At 42.3% G+C, this 20,614-nt stretch overlaps 2 protein-coding genes across 2 annotated transcripts in view; one reads left to right on the top strand and one right to left on the bottom strand.

Moving 5' to 3' along the window:
- The window catches only part of GRIA4 (glutamate ionotropic receptor AMPA type subunit 4), a 699,790-nt gene that overhangs the window by 42,107 nt on the left and 637,069 nt on the right, over positions 1-20,614 (top strand). The gene's annotated exons all lie outside the window — the stretch shown is intronic.
- The window catches only part of PDGFD (platelet derived growth factor D), a 138,341-nt gene continuing 130,774 nt past the window's right edge, over positions 13,048-20,614 (bottom strand). Inside the window, exon 7 of the mRNA XM_075266139.1 lies at positions 13,048-16,538. Within this exon, the coding sequence (XP_075122240.1) occupies positions 16,407-16,538 (132 nt within the window). The 3' untranslated portion in view covers positions 13,048-16,406. The remainder of the gene's footprint in view (positions 16,539-20,614) is intronic.

Genomic DNA, 20,614 nt, shown 5'->3' with positions numbered 1-20,614 from the left:
TCGCAAAAATAAAGAGTAATAAAAACTGATCAAAAAATCTTATGTACCCGCAAAATACAAGGTCATGTAAAGCTACATTGAAGTAAAACGTTATGAAAGCTGGAATGCAGAGAGGGATACAATGTTACTGGTTTAGGGCTAAAATGCATCGCTAAAGGGTTACAAAGTACATAAAGTGTTGAAGTATCTATCAGCAATATTTATTATTATTTCTAAGAAAAAAGGAAAATTATTATGTTCATGAAAATTAAGATATATCAAGAAATTCCCATAAACTTGAATAAAATAAAAATGTATTTATTTATTTATATTATGATTATGACGATACCATTGAGGTAACCATAGAAAAGCAGACTAGAGATTCTGGAGAAACACTATCTATGTCCTCGGTCTCTGACCACTGTCAGCTACATCTGTTATGTGCGGGCGCTTAAAGGGCCAGCATCACCCCTGTGCCTGATCAATAGGTTAATGTGGTTCCTGCATTCTGTGTTTCTGGACTGCCTGCCCCGACCTTGTGTCTGGTTACTCGTTCTATAAGACTTCTTCCTGCCCTGACTCTATACACGACTACCGTATGTCTCAGACTGCAGTGATATTACGTTGCGGCCTTTCTGCACATCAGGTATTGCTGTTTATTGGATATTCCAGGATACTAAGACAGTTTAAACCTCCATAATTGAATGTACCCCATCTTATCCCTTATCCACAGGATGGGGATCTCAGTCAGATCATGACTATAGTTCTCTGTACACCCTCCCTGCCCATTTGATTGGAGCAGTGGCAACAAGTAGCCACTGGAGCATCAGGAAGAGCCCCCAGAATGTCACAGCTAGTGATGTCATGAGTCCTCTGCTGAGGCCGTTGATTGGTCTCAGTGAAAACGTACAGCGGGAGCTTCCTCTGCAAGTCAGCAATGGACCAGCAGGACCAGACTATGGTGGGAGGCACCGGAGCACTGGGGAAAGGTGAGTATCATTTTCAAATAAAAATTTCTCCTCCCCCGGGCTATTTAAAATCTAAATTTATTCCTGGACTTTATTTTTGAACTTGTTTGGATGTTAGTCGAGGTTCTTTATCCACCATCCGCACAATCTTGCGTTGAAATCTCTCGTCATTTTTTCTTTTCCGTCCACATCTAGGGAGATTAGCCACAGTGCCATGGGCTTTACACTTCTTGATGACACTGTGCACGGTAGACACAGGAACATTCAGGTCTTTGGAGATGGACTTGTAGCCTTGAGATTGCCCATGCTTCCTCACAATTTTGCTTCTCAAGTCCTCAGACAGTTCTTTGGTCTTCTTTCTTTTCTCCATGCTCAATGTGGTCACACAAGGACACAGGACAGAGGTTGAGTCAACTTTAATCCATTTCAACTGGTTGCAAGTGTGATTTAGTTATTGCCACCACCTGTTAGGTGCCTCAGGTAAGTAACAGGTGCTGTTAATTACGCAAATTAGAGAAGCATCACATGATTTTTCAAACAGTGCCAATACTTTTGTCCACCCCCTGTTTTATGTTTGGTGCGGAATTATATCCAATTTGGCTTTTTGACAATTCTTTTTGTGGTTTTCCATTGAAGACAAATTAAATGAAGATAATAATACCAAAGAATTTGTGATTGCAATAATTTTCTGGAAGAACATGAGTATTATCTGACAGAATTGCAGGGGTACCAATACTTTTGGCCAACACTGTATGGATACATTTCTTTGAAAATAAATGGATCTGTAAGGGATCGTTGAACAATGAAACATATGAACATGTGAATAAGGTCTTACAGTGGGTTCACCATATGTCTGTTGGCCTTCGTCACGATTCACTGTCCCAGGAGTTAACACATACAATATGCTAATACCATATATGAGACTATTACATGTACAAAGTCACTGTAATGGATAAGTGCTTTAATATATGGCCAACTTGCAAATTTCCCGCAGTCCTTTGTCTTCCTGGATCGCTCCTGCGATTAATTGCCATTTGCGAGATTTGCTAATGCATTTCGGTAGGTTCAGGAAAGGTGAAGCGCCATGTGAAGCCTGTGTGGACAGGGATTTATAACTTCTATGAGGCTGAAGCTGAAATGACATTAATTACACGAGAATGGCGGAGTCTAAGAAAAGCCTCACAGACTCCGCTCTGAACATATGTAGCAGAAAGCCAGAATTTTTATGTATCCACTTGTGGTTGCCTCGGGGAATCGAGTCACATTCTAAACATATCCTTGTGGTGACATCTGAAGATTTTTGAAAGACTGAGGCGGAGATTTCATGTATAAAAACAGGCAGCAGCTGTGACCCTTCTGCTGAAAGTCTACTTTAGAGATTGCTATCCAACCCTCCAATTCCCCTGCCATACTGTGCAATATGCAGCCAGCAAAGCTTCAGGGATTCTCGCTTCCTTCACGACATTTACTTTGCATATGTGAAAAACATTATCTGTCTAAGTATATCATTCTATGATCTTTACATGGGTTTATGATCAACAACACACATTCGACATCCTTCGCTACTTGTCGTTGGCCTTATCTTGGAAAGCAAAAAGTTATTGTTGGTGGCTTGGAAGGTGAAGCCATCTTTGGTTGGTCACTGTTGTTCGCAAGTCCAAGGAACTATCGGGAGAGGAGATGAGGACATTGGAATGGACCCAGGTGAACATATGGAAACTATACAAACTGTAGATGTTGTCCTGGTTAGAGTCATGACTTGTGATCTCAGAGCAGTAACCCATGAGACACTACTTGGCCAAATGTTTCAAATATGGTTGACATTGTTCTACGGTATTCTTTAGTCCTTTACATGTGATGTTGTAATGTAAAGTTGTGATGTGAAGTTGTAAAAACATCATGGTCTGTACTTGTTCTGTATTAAGTGCGTGGTGGGGAATTTATCTCTGGGAATTGTCTTCTCGATAAATTTTGATAGGACTAATATATCCAGTCCTACACTGGAAATAACCATACATGTCTTCTTGCAGTCACCTCCTTATATGATGCCTCCTTTAACTCCAAACAATGTTTCCCATCTTCATCTTTCCTGTCTTAGTGAACATGGTTGACCCTGGTAGCTTCTGGTTGGATGGTCCAGGCTAGTCTTCTCGACACTCTCATACATATGCACACTCATCTTATCTGAGCATGTTCTCAATGAGGAGACACCAGCCAGATACCTCTCGATTTTTGCATCCTTTTAGCGCATCCATTTACCAGATGCAAAAAACATCCCCAAACATATGACCATCCAGTTACCTAGACATCAATGTTAACACAAAAGGATCCATTTCTGTCCATTTTTTTTTGAAGGACACAAAAATGTGTCTGTCCAAAAAATTAACAGAAATGAATAATTTTTGTTTTAACATTGAACTCTATTTGAATGTAAATGGCCAACAATTTGAGTCCATTTTTTGCATCCGTTAAACGGATTTGCTAACAGGATGTGATCTGGATGGAGCCTTATATATTTCTTGTTCTAAAAAACACCAAATTCCATTAAAGTTTCACAGGGTCACCTTAATATAGACTGAAGTTGACATTTACTGTAATACTAACATTTTGCAAGGATTTGTCCATTGGTGGGAGTCCATGAACTTAGATACTTGCGCAACACAGACCACTAAAATGTCTAGAAGTTTTCCCAGCTCCTTTGGATCTTGTCCTTGGAAATTTCCAGACACCCAAATGTTTCTGCCATTTGATTTGTGAGTGCTAAATCACTCAATTTGGTTTACAATGCAAAATCTACAGATGTTCTTCATTAACATTCCCCTTGGCTGGACATGTCCAGATACGTTCGTCACAAGATGATCAGCTTTCCAAAACCACATGATTTCACAATATTCTTTGTATTCTATATGTGTCAATGTGCTGCCATCCTGTGAATGTGTTGAGAATTGCAGCCTTGCATGTCGTGATATTGAATTGGTATCATGAGAAATTGCTAGCAAGGCCCAAGTACAACTGCTACTTCAGCAACCCCCATGGCAATGCCCTTGGTGTCCAGACTCTTGGGCCTCGCTAATGTTTTGACACTTTTCTATGACATGACCTGATATAATCAATTACGTTATTTCATGACCAAGAACTCCTGTTCATATGCTCCATTACATGATATATACAGCATATCATAGACAGGGGGTCCCATTTAATGATACATTTCTTCCAATTTGTATTGGAAATCTATGGGTAGACAACACTTTCTTTGAAGAATAAAACCCAATGTTGGGGATTAGAAAAGCTGGAGCCAAGACAACTGGATAGCCTCCTTAAAGGTTTTGTCCAGGATATTTTATCGCGACAGGTGACCACGGCCTGTGGTGCCCTCTGGCTTTTCCAGTGGAAGCCCCCACCTCACATGACATTCTGTGACATCCCTTGTACTTTACTTTAAGGGATTCTACCATTAAAAACTTTTTTTTTGTAGATAAGACATCGGAATAGCCTTTAGAAAGTGTATTCGTCTCTTACCTTTAGATGTGATCTCCGCCGCGCCGTTCCTTAGAAATACCGTTTTTTTTACCGGTATGCAAATTAGTTCTCTCACAGCAATGGGGGCGGGCCCCAGTGCTGGAAATGCAATGGGGGCATCCCCACTGCTGCTCGAGAACATGATCCTGCGACGCCTCTATCTTTGGCTGGATCCTCCCCTTCTTTCTTCGGCGTCACCTCCGACACCTGCGCAGTTGGCTCTGCCAGTGAGATACTAGTAGAGCCGACTGCGCATGCCGGTGGCCATAGTTCTGACACCGCAATTGTGCGCATGCGCAGTCGGCTCTACTAGTGTCTCACTGGCAGAGCCAACTGCGCAGGCGTCGGAGGTGACGCCGAAGAAAGAAGGGGAGGATCCAGCAGAAGATAGAGGCGTTGCTGGAACCTGTTTTTGAGCAGCAGTGGGGATGCCCCCATCGCATTTCCAGTGCTGGGGCCCGCCCCCATTGCTGCGAGAGAACTAATTTGCATACTGGAAAAAACAGTATTGCTAAGGAACGGCGCGGCGGAGATCACATCTAAAGGTAAGAGACGAATAGCCTTTCTAAAGGCTAGTCCGACATCTTATCTACAAAAAAATTTTTTTAATGGTAGAATCCCTTTAAGCTGCTGAGGGGACTGGAACAGCGGTGTGGGACAACGCAACACCAGGTACAAGTGAGTGTTTTTCTAATTTTATTTTTCACCTTCCTGGCTTCTTGCCGCAATAATAAAATATCCTGGACAACCCCTTTAAGGAGTTAAATATACCCTTACATTTGTTTACCCGTAAAATTTGTCCTTCAGAAGCAAAACTCTAAGTAATACACCTATCAGTAATCTACATTTATACAACCATATTTACTATAGCAGATGTCAATATTTTCCCGGTATAAAGTATATGAGCCGTATTATGAGCATGTTTGCTTAGAGAATACATTTGTTGGTTTGGGACTTTGTACTTTTGTTTACTAAAAAAAGAAAAGTCAATCACGTCCAGCGCTCGCTTATATGGGATTTAGTCACATTATTGTTACACTATATTAATAATTGATATAGTGTAGATGATGAAGAAATGAAAGGAGAAATTCTCCTTAAAGGGTTTGTCCAATAATCAGCACTTACTAGCCATCTACAGGTGAAAAGACGCCTTCTTGACTGCCTCATCCAATGGCTTGTGCCCTAAACACTTATTACCTAATCATGAGATAATTGGGGGATCACTGATCACTTCACAATCTCTGCCAGTCCCAGGGAAAATGAGACCCTCATTCTCGAAATTGGTAATGGTCTCAGTGATCAGATGCTTAGTGTTTAGAGTATCTGTGAAACCAGTGGCGTAAATACTGGGGTGGCAGCGGAAGCAACTGCCACAGGGCCTGAGACCTTAGAGAGCCCAGCGGGCCCCTGATGCTTTTTTTTTTTTAATAGGCCATTGCCTGCTGGAACAACCCAACCACAGTGTGACGCCAGCCTGGCTCATCACATGGTGTCTGTACCAACATTGAAGAGATCTGAAAGCGGCGGGGAGTGCCCCAGAGTCCAGGAGAGGTTTGTATGTCTTGTATCATCCCTTGGGTCTTCAATCATTGGACTCTGGAGTCTGAAATACCCGAGAATATAATAATTGTTCATGGGTGGGCCACTATGAGACATAATACTGTACAGGGGCCACTATGGGGTATAGAAGTGTGTTTGGGTGGGGGCCACTACAGGGCATAATACTGTGTGCAGGGACAACTATGGGGCATAATACCTTGTACAGGGGCCACAATGGGGCATAAAACTGTGTGCAGGGGTAACTACGGGGCATAATACTGTGTGCAAGGGCAACTAAGGGGCATAATATCTTGTGCAGGGGCCACAATGGGGCATAAAACTGTGTGCAGGGGCAACTACGGGGCATAATACTGTGTGCAGGGGCAACTATGGGGCATAATACGTTGTGCAGGGCCCACTATGGGGCATAATACCTTGTGCAGGGGCCACTATGGGGCATAATACCTTGTGCAGAGGCCACTATGGGGCATAATAGTGTGTGTGCAGGGGCTATGGTAGTTCAGTGACCATGGTGGGATGTTATACTGTTTGGAGGGGCCACTATGAGACATTACACTGTGAGGAAGGGCCGCTATGGGACATTATACTGTCTGGAGGCCACTTTGGGACATTAGAGTGTTTGTAAATGGGGCATCAGGGCCGCCATCAGAAATTTTGGGGCCCCATACAGCCTAAGTGTCTGGGCTCCCCTGCCCCCCCCCCCATTTTAAAACTACTTTATTTTGCGACATACCAGTTATGTATTACATTTCCCTTTATTTAGCAGCATTACAAGGCTTAATCAGATTCTATTTGCAGGTAAAATCTGCTACATGTGACAGCAACTATAGAGAGCCAACACCATCTATAAGAGCCTCCTAATAAATCCTCAGGGCTAATTCACATTGCGTTTTTGGCCTCCCTTGCCGGGATACGTTGGTAACCAGTCAGAATCAGCTGTCAACTTATCCCTGCACGGCGAACTGGTCATTAAAAAAAAGGGGGGCCTGCAGTTCTCCGTGCAGGGATAAGTGGGGAGCTGATTCTGACTGGTTACCAACGTATCCCGGCAAGGGAGGCCAAAAACGCAATGTGAACACTCCTTTAAAGTGAAAGTCCCACCCCCAAACAGGCTGCTATGCTAGTAACATAGCAGCCTACATCATTATTAATACAAAGCACACATACCTTTGGAGGTATTGTGTGCCTTGTAGTTCTCCAGCTAAAAACTTATATTATTGCCCCAGTTCCCTCTCCGCAGTGCCGCACACCCGATGTCCCAACAATCCCCCCCCCCATCCACCCTGTAACATCTTTCCATCGCCCCCTGTACCCATACCTCCCAACTTTTGAAGAACCAAAATGTGCGTCGCACACTGTATAATTCTCCTACAGTCACCCGTAAATTATATGTCCCCCCTCCGTCTCTCCCCCAGCTTCATATACACCCTTCATCTGCCCCCAGTTTCATGTCCCCCCATCTCTGCCCCAGATTCATGTCTCCCCATCTCTGCCCCCAGATTCATGTCTCCCCCATCTCTGCCCCAGATTCATGTCTCCCCCATCTCTGCCCCCAGATTCATGTCCCTCCATCTCTGCCCCCAGATTAATATCTCCTCCATCTCTTCCCCCAGATTCATGTCCCCTCAATCTCTGCCCCCAGATTCATGTCCCCTCCATCTCTGCCCCCAGATTCATGTCCCCTCCATCTCTGCCCCCAGATTCATGTCCCCTCCATCTCTGCCCCCAGATTCATATCCCCTCCATCTCTGCCCCCAGATTCATGTCCCTCCATCTCTGCCTCCAGATTCATGTCCCCCCATCTCTGCCCCCAGTGTCATGCCGTCCTCTCCATCTCTGCCCCCAGATTCATGTCCCTCCATCTCTGCCCCCAGTGTCATGCCGTCCTCTCCATCTCTGCCTCCAGATTCATGTCCCCCCATCTCTGCCCCCAGTGTCATGCCGTCCTCTCCATCTCTGCCTCCAGATTCATGTCCCTCCATCTCTGCCCCCAGTGTCATGCCGTTCTCTCCATCTCTGCCCCCAGATTCATGTCCCCCCATCTCTGCCTCCAGATTCATGTCCCCCCATCTCTGCCCCCAGTGTCATGCCGTCCTCTCCATCTCTGCCCCCAGATTCATGTCCCTCCATCAATGCCCCCAGTGTCATGCCGTCCTCTCCATCTCTGCCCCCAGATTCATGTCCCTCCATCTCTGCCCCCAGATTCATGTCCCTCCATCTCTGCCCCCAGTGTCATGCCGTCCTCTCCATCTCTGCCCCCAGATTCATGTCCCTCCATCTCGGCCCCCAGTGTCATGCCGTCCTCTCCTTCATCTGCCCTCAGTTTCACGTTCCACATTACACTTACCTTCTCCTTCGTTCCCCTGCTGCTCTCTGCGTGCCTCTCTCTCTTACTGGCGCACATTTGTAGACGCGATGTGACATCATCACATCGCGTCTATACTGCCGGGTAGCCGCCTCTCTCGCTGACACATGCGGCTGAAGCGAGGAGCTGACAGGTCAGCTCCTCGCTTCAGCCGCATATATGTCAGCGAGAGAGGCGGCAGCAGCCAAGCGAGGAGCTGACCTGTGTCAGCTCCTTGCTTCAGCCACGTATGTGTTCAACTCAGATCTGCGTCCTCTGGACGCAGATCTGAGTTGAAACAGGACATACAATGACTGCTGCGGGTGCCAGGGGGCCGGCACACGGTGGTGGGCCAAAACCGGGCCCCCCCCATTTTTAAATTTGGCCGGGCCCCTGACGCCAGTAGCAGTAGTACTGGCCTATCGGCGGCCCTGTGGGGCATTATACTGTTTGGGGGAAGTAAAGGGTGCTCTAGGCGGTTCCCAAGTCAAAAGTTTGCTGGGGGGCCCAGTCTTTGCTAGTAACGCCATTGTGTCAAATTTATCTGTTTATTCTGTTTATATGCTTTTATGTTATTTAATCGGAGATGTAAAGTTTTATGCAAACTTTTGGTTTGGTCTGAAGAAGAGCACAGTCCATTCTTGAAATGCCCACTTCAAGTTGAACATATCGTGTGCTTCACAATCTCCGTTCCCTTGACGTGGTTACCAAGTCCAGACAATTTTTTACTACCGGTTCTCTTTACAGGACATTTTCTACTTCTTATTATAGTAGGCACTTAAGGTAGTGTCCATTATGGGACAAGCCAGCAAATTTTTATCTTACATGTGTTGTTCATGATAAAAAAAAAAATGTATGAATTTTTACTGAATATTTTATAAAATATTGGAAAAGGATATACATAGAAGTTCTTCTTGATGGAAAGACTGAGACTTGCACTGATACTAGCTTTTGGAAGCTAGTTCTGTATAGATGAACGCCTGGTTTTCCAGAAACTTACCACATGATCTGGGATTGGAGCCAAGCCAGAATATCTTCTCCAAAAGGAAGATGGACTCATCTGCAGATGGCTGATTCAAGGGTCATGCCCTTCATCAGTATGAGGCAGAATACTGGCTGGCTGTGTGAGGGGCCATAGATGGGATACTATTAGAGATGAGCGAGTAGTACTCGATCGAATAGGTATTTGATCGAATACTACGGTATTCAAAATATTCGTACTCGATCGAATACTACTCGCTATTCGAATGGAAAAATTCGATGCAGAACCAGCGTTGATTGGCCAAATGCTATACAGTCGGCCAATCAACACTGGTTCTTCTCCTACCTTTAGAAGTCTTCTCCACGCAGCATTCCCGCAGCATCTTCCGACTCTGAATTCACTCTGCCAGGCATCGGGCCTGGGCAGAGCTGACTGCGCATGCCCGCGCTACAAGAAAATGGCCGCTTTGACTGTAAGCGGCCATTTTCTTGTAGTGCGGACATGCACAGTCGGCTCTGCCCAGGCCCGGTGCCTGGCAGAGTGAATTCAGAGCCGGAAGACGTAGCGGAGACGCTGCACGGAGAAGATTTCTCGGAGGATCCAGCCCGACCCTCACTCGTGGACTTGGTAAGTTCTATTTGATTGAACGTTGCCTACCCCTGAAACGAGCATTTTCCCCCCATAGACTATAATAGGGTTCGATATTTGATTTGAGTAGTTGAATATTGAGGAGCTACTCGAAACAAATATCGAACCTCGAACATTTTACTGTGCGCTCATCTCTAGATACTATGTCTCGGAAATTGTCCCTTTCTTTAGAACTTTGTATCGTGTTACTATTTACAACTAAATTGTTTCAATCAAATTTAGAATAAAAAAATACAAAATATCAGATTTTTTTTTTTCTACTTTAATTTTTTAAATTTTTAGAAAATATGACAAAACAATAACAAATACAGAAAAAGAAAAACAGGAATGTGATGTGTAGGCATTAACATGTAAAATACATTATTATTGAAGCCGTAAGTATTAAAGTAAAATTTTACCCCCACTGCGAACCCCAACAGTCGTGCCCTAAAACAAGCTGATTTCTTTTTGCTTTTAACCCTGTGTAGTATAGTCCAGGCACCGACTCTACGTTAGCACATCTATTAGCCGTCTGACATGCACCCGAGATTTTAGATTTTTTTACCTTACTTTAAAAAAATATTTCAATTTCAGAATATTTTTCCAATATAAATAAAGCACATCCTACAAAGCAGTATACAGCGGCGCTAATTAATTTAAAGCGGATTATTTTAATTTATACAAGTTTAGGCACGGTAAACATACTGTAAATAAAAATAAAAAATCTGCTGTAATAACCATAAAAGTTGCTTGTTTTTAATCTTAGGATTATTTTTTTTTTAATTGAGATGTTGAATTATAAAGTAAAAAAAAAAAAAAAAAAAAAAAGATAAAACAAAAACTGCGAGACGCGAATTTCTTTTCCGTCACTAAATTAATTGCTACACCTAAATTGCTACGTATCTTATAATGAAAATATGTTCAGCAGGGTCATTTGTGAACTACAAAATGTGGAGGCCTACAAGTTATTGCTATTTGCATGAATTCATTTAACTGCTCCAATGAAAACACAAGGAACCTGTGAAGAACATCTCTGGTTCTTAAGCCATCCACAATTCTGATTAATTGTTTTAATTTTCTTAAAAAATTTGCATATTTCTCCCATTTCTACATTTAGTTATGTTACGACTTGTCAAGGATGTAAGTAAGGTATTCCTGCTGTGTTAGAAAGAATGACGTACAGATGTATCCACATTTAGCCAATCTCCAATTTGGTTAACTCCCTAACTATCACATTGGATAATCATACACATAGGCGTACGGAGACTTACAAATCATTCCTGCTCGGCTAGGGATTCTGGGAAAAAAATATGCAAATCTATTATCCGGGATGTAATTAGGAGAACAGTGCCTCTGTATGCTGCCCTCTAGGGACAGCCCCCTTAACATCATGCATGACAAGTTAATAAGCCTACTAACATGATGCCAGATTCCCAGCTATGGACAGCGCTGTTTTGGTCTTCACATCCTGGAGAATAGATTTGCATATTTTTTTACCCAGAATCCCTAGCGGAGCAGGAATGACTTGTAAGTCTCCGTACTGCCTATGTAGGCACACACTCTCCCTAATGTGTAGGATTATCCCCTGACCCTGGTCTATAGTCTCTCACTCTGCCGAATCAGTATCCCTGCGCTATGCTGAGGAGGTCCAAAAGACTGAAACAGCGCTGTCCATAGCTGGGAATCTGTTCCTTTTGGAATAGAAATACTAATTTGGCAATTAAAGCCGCGTCATGTTAGTAGGCTTATTAACTGAGTCATGCATGATGTTAAGGAGGCTGCTCTCTAGAGGACAGCATACAGAGGAGCTGTTCTCCTAATTACATCATGGAGGATAGATTTGCATATTTTTTAACCGTTACATTAAAATTGAAAAAGATCCTTCCAAAAATTTCATTTTTTTGGGTGCCTTTGAATTCATGGCCTTAAACCAGTAACCTGTTAGCCCTCTCTGCATCCCCACTTTCATAACTTTTTCCATTTCATTTCAATGTAGCTCTAGGAGACCTTGTATTTTGTGGGTACAGAAAACTTTTTGATCAGTTTTTATTTTAAAGTTCCTTCTTCAGTCTCCTTGGATGTAAACTGTAATGTATATCCAGAACTGTAGGGGTATTAAAGGGATTTTTCCATCACAGCAACGTATCTCTTATCCACAGGAAAGGGGATATGTTGCAGATCGGTGGGTGTTTACCCCTTGGGACCCCCACTGATCATGGGATTGTTTTGCTCTCAAGTTTGACAGAATTGATTCCTTTGAAATGAATGGAGTAGGGTTCCTCCTTTCGTACAGATGGGGGTCCCTGTACTGATCTGCCCCATGGATGTCTGATATGCTAACAAAAGCCTAAAAAACTGCACTGGGTGGGTACACAGATACAAATAGGATAGATGGCATATCATTTTGTGATAGATTATCACAAAACCATATTCTTTTTAGAAAAGCTATTTACCTTACAATACATGTATATGAACATGTGGACTAATGCATATACCATCTGCAATATGGTGGCCGTCACATACTTCAACAATGGGATATAATGTTATGTTTTTAAAATGTCAAAAGATCAACCTCTTATTTTGGGTGGTTTGGATTTTTATTTTCTTAAATTAAATGTGTTCTGTATTCAACTTTTGTTTTATTAAAGGGGTTTTTCAAGACTTAAATATAGATGTATTGATAGGTCATCAATATCAATTTGGTAGGGGTCCGAATCCTTACAGTGTTGTATCTTCTTCATTGAATACTAGGCACTATTGCTAGAGGCACAAAGAGTTATCCATTGAATACTAATGCTGTGCATTGTGTAGACCAGGGGTGCCCAATACGTCGATCGCGATCTACTGGTCGATTGCAAAGGACGTATGGGTCGATCGCGGGATCGGTGTCTGCTTGTTGACAGCGCAGGCTGAGAATCATCTCTGGACACTGGCAGGCCGGGGCCTTACACTCATTCGCAGTCAGGGCTGGCAGTCCAGAGATGATTCTCAGCCTGCGTTGTGAACAAGCAGACACCGGAGAGCTATCTCCTGCTCTCACGCTCCACCCCGCCCACAGGCCCCGCCACGGCCCCGCCCACAAGAAGTGGGTAGTAGATCTTATCCCTTGGTCAGTTTAGAAAGTAGCTGACATGCTGAAAAAGTGTGAGCACCCCTGGTGTAGACTGATATTACAGCTCAATCTCATTCCGTAAGATGAAAAAAATCGATATGATCTGTGAACATGACATCATAGGGTAAATAAGAGGCCATTCAATCATTTGACCTCTGGTAAGGAGCCGACTCCCATCAATCTATAACTAAAATTTAAGAAAACCCCTGTAATCTTTTTCTTTGGTGGGGGTCATATTGGAGGCATAGGCTTCCCACTGGTACAGTGGGATAGTGGTGGCCATATGCAAATACATTGACAGAAAGCATCAATAGACTAATACAGTCTACAGAAAGTGACATCTCTTTCCACAGAGGCTAGGGAGTGACAAGGGAGATGCATACAGATCCTTTAATGTGTCTGTATAGTGTTACTATTCGACCTTATCTAAGCTTACAACTGTACAAAATCTTCTCACTTAATGATGAAACGACTCTGCTCATCTTGTCCTAATCTACACAGTACAGTGACAAGCAAGCTATACAAAACAATGTGGACAGTCATATAAAAATACAAATTTTTATAAATATGATGTCATTTTCTAGAGGGAACATTCCATGTAAACAACTGCCATAAACAATGTAATATCCTGGAAATTTACTGACCTTTACATTTTGTTCTGGATTGTACCAACTACAGACATGAATCAATGGTCCAACCATAGCAGATCTAATATATCGGGGGATACTAATGCCAAACCCAAGGAAGTAGAAATTGAGTCAGTTATGCTTGAACTGAACACATGGACCTGATATAAACCAATACTGGCGTTATCTGTCCCTAAGCCCTTACAACCCTCCCCCCTCCCCCGCCTGCTTTAATCCACTTTGCATTGCTGTAAAATGCATGCACACTTTGATCAATATGAATAATCCTTCAATACGGAGATGTGTAGAACACCTGATGACTAAATAAAATCTACAATATAGGTGTATGGCAATTAATATAATCTTTATGGCCACATTTTGATTTTCACAAATAACCCTAAATGCTGCAAAATAATACAAAATACTGCACGTAAAAAATAAAATAATTTAAAAAAAGTCCACAATCACCCATGACCACTGTTAATTGTGACTGAAGATCAATGTTGTTATTCTTCATGGCATGGCAAGCCTATATGCTTTCCGCAGTAACCTTAAGGCGTTTGACCTATTATAGGAACATATGCCCTTTTCATACCAAATAAAATGACTCTGCTAATCTTTTCCTAATCTGTACAGTAAAGTGAGAAGTCTGCATTGTCCATTTCTATTGGACAGCAGGGTCACTATTTAGACCCCCAGCAATGAGACATCTATCTCGTATCTATAGGAAATAAAATGACTCTGCTCATCATGTCCTAATCTGTACGGTAAAGCGGCAAGTCTGCTCCGTTCACTTCTATGAGACTGCAGTGACACCATTCGGACCATCAACAATCAGACACTTATCCACTATCCTGTTTTATCCTGTATTGAGGCAAATGTATATGATGGGAAATAAAATGACTCTGCTCATCATGTCCTAATCTGTACGGTAAAGCAGCAAGTCTGTTCCATTCACTTCTATGAGACTGCAGTGACACCATTCGGACCCTCAACAATCAGACACTTATCCACTATCCTGTTTTATCCTGTATTGAGGCAAATGTATATGATGGGAAAGACCCTTTTATTTGGATTTAGGGTTTGACATCTGTATTCTACTTAATCAAAACACTTAAAAGGGAAATCAACCCAAATTAAAATGTCATATAGACATGTCAATAGGAGTCGAAGGCTTCAGATCAAAACTAACTCCTCAAGTGACGGGTAGGTTTCCCATCTTGACGTCCCTTTCATATTCCCTATTAGGCTATGTAGAAGCCATAGATAACCAGAGAGATACTGTATACAGAGACTCCTGCTCTGGTAGACTAAACTTGACCATGTATTATATGCTTCCATTGACAATATCACCTCTAGTGAGTGTAAGTTAGAGAAGCTGGCCCCATAGCAAACCACTGATCACCTGAGCGACTTCATCCTAAAGGCTCCCATACTGTACCAATACAAGTAAAGCCGGTTCAACTTTCTGATTTCAAGAGGGCTGGCCATCTATCTTATTTGGTCCGACCTTGTTCTTCTTCCGCACATTGGTTCCATCTACTAGACATGACCCCTAGTTATCTTTGTTACTTCTCAATGACATAACAGAAAAATCTGACACTGGAGAAACCCATTCAAGAGCCAAAGCCAATTTTGCCAAACCAGTGGATTGTTCTGTTGTGCTTTGTTTACATTAACCTTCTTGTGTTTTCTCCTCTGTCTTTTGTATATTACATTTATACTTATCATTTGTGTTATTTATTATCTGGTTTTATTTGTTTTTACTGTATTAGTACCTCCTCATGTAGAGATTTGGGGAATCCCATCAAAACTTAAAATTTCCTAAGGTTTTGTGTTAATTTGTGTTATTTCTATTAAATATTTGAATCCAGGGAGCTTTCCTTAATCCATAGGTGAGTCTAGAAACATGGACTAGACTGTCCCAAGGGGATTCATTTTGGTTTATTTTAGATTGCCAATACTCTCCTACTGCCATGAAACTACAACTCTTGGCTTACCATGACAGTCATGGAGAACTGGTGACGACACCAAAATAAAAATATGTAGGCCTTAGAGAGAGACTGAACTTGAATAATGCATTTTTACCCTAAAAGTCCAAGTTTGGATACATCTCAAAGAACTTTTTAAAAAAAAATTCCATACTGTCACAGACACTTACTTCTTTCAACATATTCACTGTTGGACTGGCTGACCAGAGTACCAAAGGATCCTCCAGTGGGCCAAAATTCAAAAAAGAGTCCCAAAGTCCAGCAGAAGACTCCATTTGGCAATGTTTTTGGAGCCAATTGCTTGTCACTAGGGTGTATTTCTATAGGATGCTAAGTCCTGTGTGTACAATGATAACAGCAAAGATTATGATGTGGTTAAACATGGACGTGGACCCTCAGAATCATCTCCTTTGGTGGACCCAACCCCAGTCCAAGACTAAACATATTTAGCAAAAATATGTTCCAAAAAGAGTTGTATTATTGTAATTGTTACGAACAGTTCCTCAGAGCTTAATGATCCATTTACTATGACTAAGAACCCAATACTGCTGAAAGTAAGTCATGGATTATAATAATTTCCATAAGCAACACATGTTGAGTTGGTTATTATTAAAATCCTGCTGCCAATAAAGACATTCATGAAAACTCAACAAAGTCTGTGAAAGTGATTCTTCATTTGCATCGAGAATGTTTTGTTTTTATCGAGGTGGACGAGAACTGCAGATGCATTCACATCTCTCATGGTGCTCCAGCTGGATGTCTACTATAGCCATAGTCTTGGTTTTAGTCTTTTTCTTACTGTATGCAACTTCAGGCATGACCTTCAGCACCTACAAGATATACAACAAAAAATAGCATTAAAATATTATGTTACTATTGTATTATATTATCTATTGTCCACAATGATAACCATCTAAATAAATGAGGTATCTTAAGCTACAAAAATAAACCAATTTCTCTTACAGGTGGCTATACCCCTTAGAAAGCTATTGGCTTAATGTTGGCTAAGCGCTCGTTCACACGGGGCAAGAGGGGGCGGTTTCTGACGCCGAATCCACCTCAGAATCCGACCCCTCACAATGGAGGTCTATGCAGACCACTAGCTTCCTTTTTTCCGTGAGCAGTATGTTCCGGCTCATGGAAAAAAGAAGCGAGCTGCCCTTCTTTCAGGCGGATTCCGCGGCTGAGTCAGCCCTGGCGTCCGCCTCGCGACAGCACCCTCCGGCCTAGGCCCATTCATTTGGGGCTACTCCGGAGTGGGAAGCCACGACTGTTGTGGCTTCCAACAGGCACATTTTGGCCCTATTCTGACACGGCTTCCCACATCAGAATCAGGACCAAAATACGTGGTCCTGTGCCCCGTGTGAATGAGACCTTACTCATGCTCATCTGAGCGTCTAAGTGGTCTCAGTGGATAGAGGAGAATAAACTACCACCAGAGTCCTCCGCTGATGGAGCATGATGCATTCCAAAATGCCCAATCTCTATTGCCCCCAATGTTTGCCATGTGGAAAATCAGCACACCAAAATTGGCAGGTTTGTTCAACGCTCATCTAGTAGGAATGGTCACCTTCATTCATAATTTGGCATCTGCCACTTACTATGAGGCCCCATTTTCCTTATAGATGAAACTGCCCCATGGGTTGTTTGTGAATGATCGTGTGTCCATTAAATCACTCAGCCTCCTCTATAGTAACACCCTATGGGCCAAAAAGGAGCACAGGACCAGTACTGGAGGCTGAGTAACCTCCAGCCACCATGTTATGGATAGAAGTGGTGTCCACACAACCCAAGAGGCTGGCAGAAGAGAGGCGTGACTTCATCACCAAGCAAGAGAGGTCAAAAACATCACGTGGCAAGTGGCAGATGTTATTTATACCCACTCATCTGTCTAAGGTTAGTGGCCACTCTACTGACAAACTGTAAAAGCGGTTGTCTCATGAAGCATCATGCTGATTAGGGTCTATGGACACCATAGTGGGACTCTACGAGTCAAAATGGGGACCTGCGCTGTAGGAATGTCTTCCATTCCGGTAGACTTCAGTTGGCTATGTCTTACATGGCCATCATACAATACTACTAGGCCATACCGTTCCTTGGCAAAGTCGGTGGGTTGTCTTTGATGGGACAAGCCTTTAATTCTTTTAGGAAAAGCCGGCCTCTCTTATTGGTGATAATATTACTACTAATTATTATTATTACAATACTTAATATAATTATTAAGAAGCTAAGGAAGACAACAAGGTCTCAGAAATTCCGATTATATTCTTCTTTCCTCTTCGGTTCTTTCCTGTACTTGTTACTGTACGTATAACATATTACGATGAACACGGCAGCGTCGGAGGGACAGTCTTACCAATTCCCGAAAACACAATATCTATTTAATCAAAATTCCTGGCCTGAAAATTTAAGAAGATTAAGGGATTTATCTTTTAAACAAATGAGGCCATGGTCGATTTGAAGTTAACTTGAAAGATATTAATCTAACCGTATAATAAAATGAAGACAAAGAACAAGGTGTTTAGCAAGCCGACGAGAGAGGAAAAACGGGACGGAAAATCTCTGTCATAAAAATATATTTCTGAAATTTCAGAAGTGAAAATCTTCTATTTTTATCTTCTAAACAACCCATTAAGCTTTAACCAGATGTAATAGAACAATAATAAAATAATAAATTAATTAATAAATACATTAAATAATTGATATCTTAATTAATAAACACAGGTTTGCAAACAAGACTCAAGTGTAATTACGGCATGTAAATCCGGCATGTTATTATGTATATAGAGTGTAATTATCCTAATTAATTATTACATCTTTTCTTGAATTTGCAGGGTTGACGTAGTTTTTGTTGCACGTGCAGAAAATTACATCAAAAAATGTTTTGCTTTTCCTCTGAAAATTACAGAATATTCTAGAAAATAATTGATGCTGAGCAGATTTTTCTTTGCCTGAAATTGATTATTATTGGATTACATAATTACTATTACATCAGTTCTCCATTGCTTTGCCATTAGGATCGGTAATTGGATTATTTATTAAGTTATTTCTAAAATAATCAATATTAATACCTAGATCTTAGGCTTAGGGTATGACCATGTCTTAGGCTTAGGGTATGACCATGCCTTAGGCTTAGGGTATGACCTAGTCTTATGCTTAGGGTATGACCATGTTTTAGGCTTAGGGTATGACCAAGTATTAGATTTAAAGGGTGACCATGCCTTAGGCTTAGGGTATGACCAAGTCTTAGGCTTAGGGTATGACCAAGACTGAGGCTTAGGGTATGACCATGCCTTCGGCTTAGGGTATGACCAAGTCTTAGGCTTAGGGTATGACCATGTCTTAGGCTTAGGATATGACCAAGTCTTAGATTTAGAGGGTGACCAAGTCTTAGGCTTAGGGAATGACCATGTCTTAGGCTTAGGGTATGACCATGCCTTAGGCTTAGGGTATGACCAAGTCTTAGGCTTAGGGTATGACCAAGACTGAGGCTTAGGGTATGACCATGCCTTAGGCTTAGGGTATGACCAAGTCTTAGGCTTAGGGTATGACCATGTCTTAGGCTTAGGCTATGACCAAGTCTTAGATTTAGAGGATGACCAAGTCTTAGGCTTAGGGTATGACCATGTCTTAGGCTTAGGGTATGACCATGCCTTAGGCTTAGGGTATGACCAAGTCTTAGGCTTAGGGTATGACCAAGACTGAGGCTTAGGGTATGACCAAGTCTTAGATTTAGAGGGTGACCAAGTCTTAGGCTTAGGGTATGACCATGTCTTAGGCTTAGGGTATGACCATGCCTTAGGCTTAGGGTATGACCAAGTCTTAGGCTTAGGGTATGACCAAGACTGAGGCTTAGGGTATGACCAAGTCTTAGATTTAGAGGGTGACCAAGTCTTAGGCTTAGGGTATGACCATGTCTTAGGCTTAGGGTATGACCATGCCTTAGGCTTAGGGTATGACCAAGTCTTAGGCTTAGGGTATGACCAAGACTGAGGCTTAGGGTATGACCATGCCTTAGGCTTAGGGTATGACCAAGTCTTAGGTTTAGAGTGTGACCACGTGTTAGGCTTAGGGTATGACCAAGTCTTAGGTTTAGGGTATGACCAAGTCTTAGGCTTAGGGTATGACCATGTCTTAGGATTAGGGTATGACCAAGTCTTAGGTTTAGAGTGTGACCAAGTCTTAGTTTTAGAGTGTGACCAAGTCTTAGGCTTAGGGTATGACCAAGTCTTAGGCTTAGGGTATGACCAAGTCTTAGACAAAAGGGTATGACCAAGTCTTAGGCTTAGGGTAAGACCATGTCTTAGGCTTAGGGTATGACCAAGTCTTAGGCTTAGGGTATGACCAGGTCTTAGGCTTAGGGTATGACCAAGTCTTAGGCTTTGGGTAGCAGAAGATTTTCCATATGGTATTGTGAGCAGAAAATCTGCAGAGTATCACAGTAGCAGAAAAGTGGCTAAGTGGAGAACTTTTCTCTCCGACGGTTTCAATATAAAACTGGCAGAAACCTGGCAGACCCTTGTCCGTGGGTCTCCTTGGGTAACTGCTTTTGTAAGCAGACAGGCTCTCCGTCTTTTGGGTCCCCATGCGGATCCCAACAATGGAGACCCAAACGTTAGTGTGAACCTAGTGTTAGACATAATTAAACATTAATGAGAATACAAGACTTTAGTTACACCACTGTATAACTGTGTATATAGATAGGAGGTTCTTAGTGCACTGAATGATAAAAGAGAATCCATCTGCCCTGACAAAGTGACCTCATTCAGATAGGATCCTGCACTATCCAAACATACCCCTCTTAGGCGTACGGAGTGCTGCTGTACTTTTTGAGCTTGTCTGTATTACAGCCATAGCAGCATGTGCCTATGTACATTCATTTTACTATGACAGTGCTGTCTGATAT

Source organism: Leptodactylus fuscus, chromosome 2 (assembly GCF_031893055.1).
Source record: "Leptodactylus fuscus isolate aLepFus1 chromosome 2, aLepFus1.hap2, whole genome shotgun sequence".
NCBI lineage: Eukaryota > Metazoa > Chordata > Amphibia > Anura > Leptodactylidae > Leptodactylus > Leptodactylus fuscus.
This window is presented reverse-complemented; position numbering and strand designations above follow the sequence as displayed.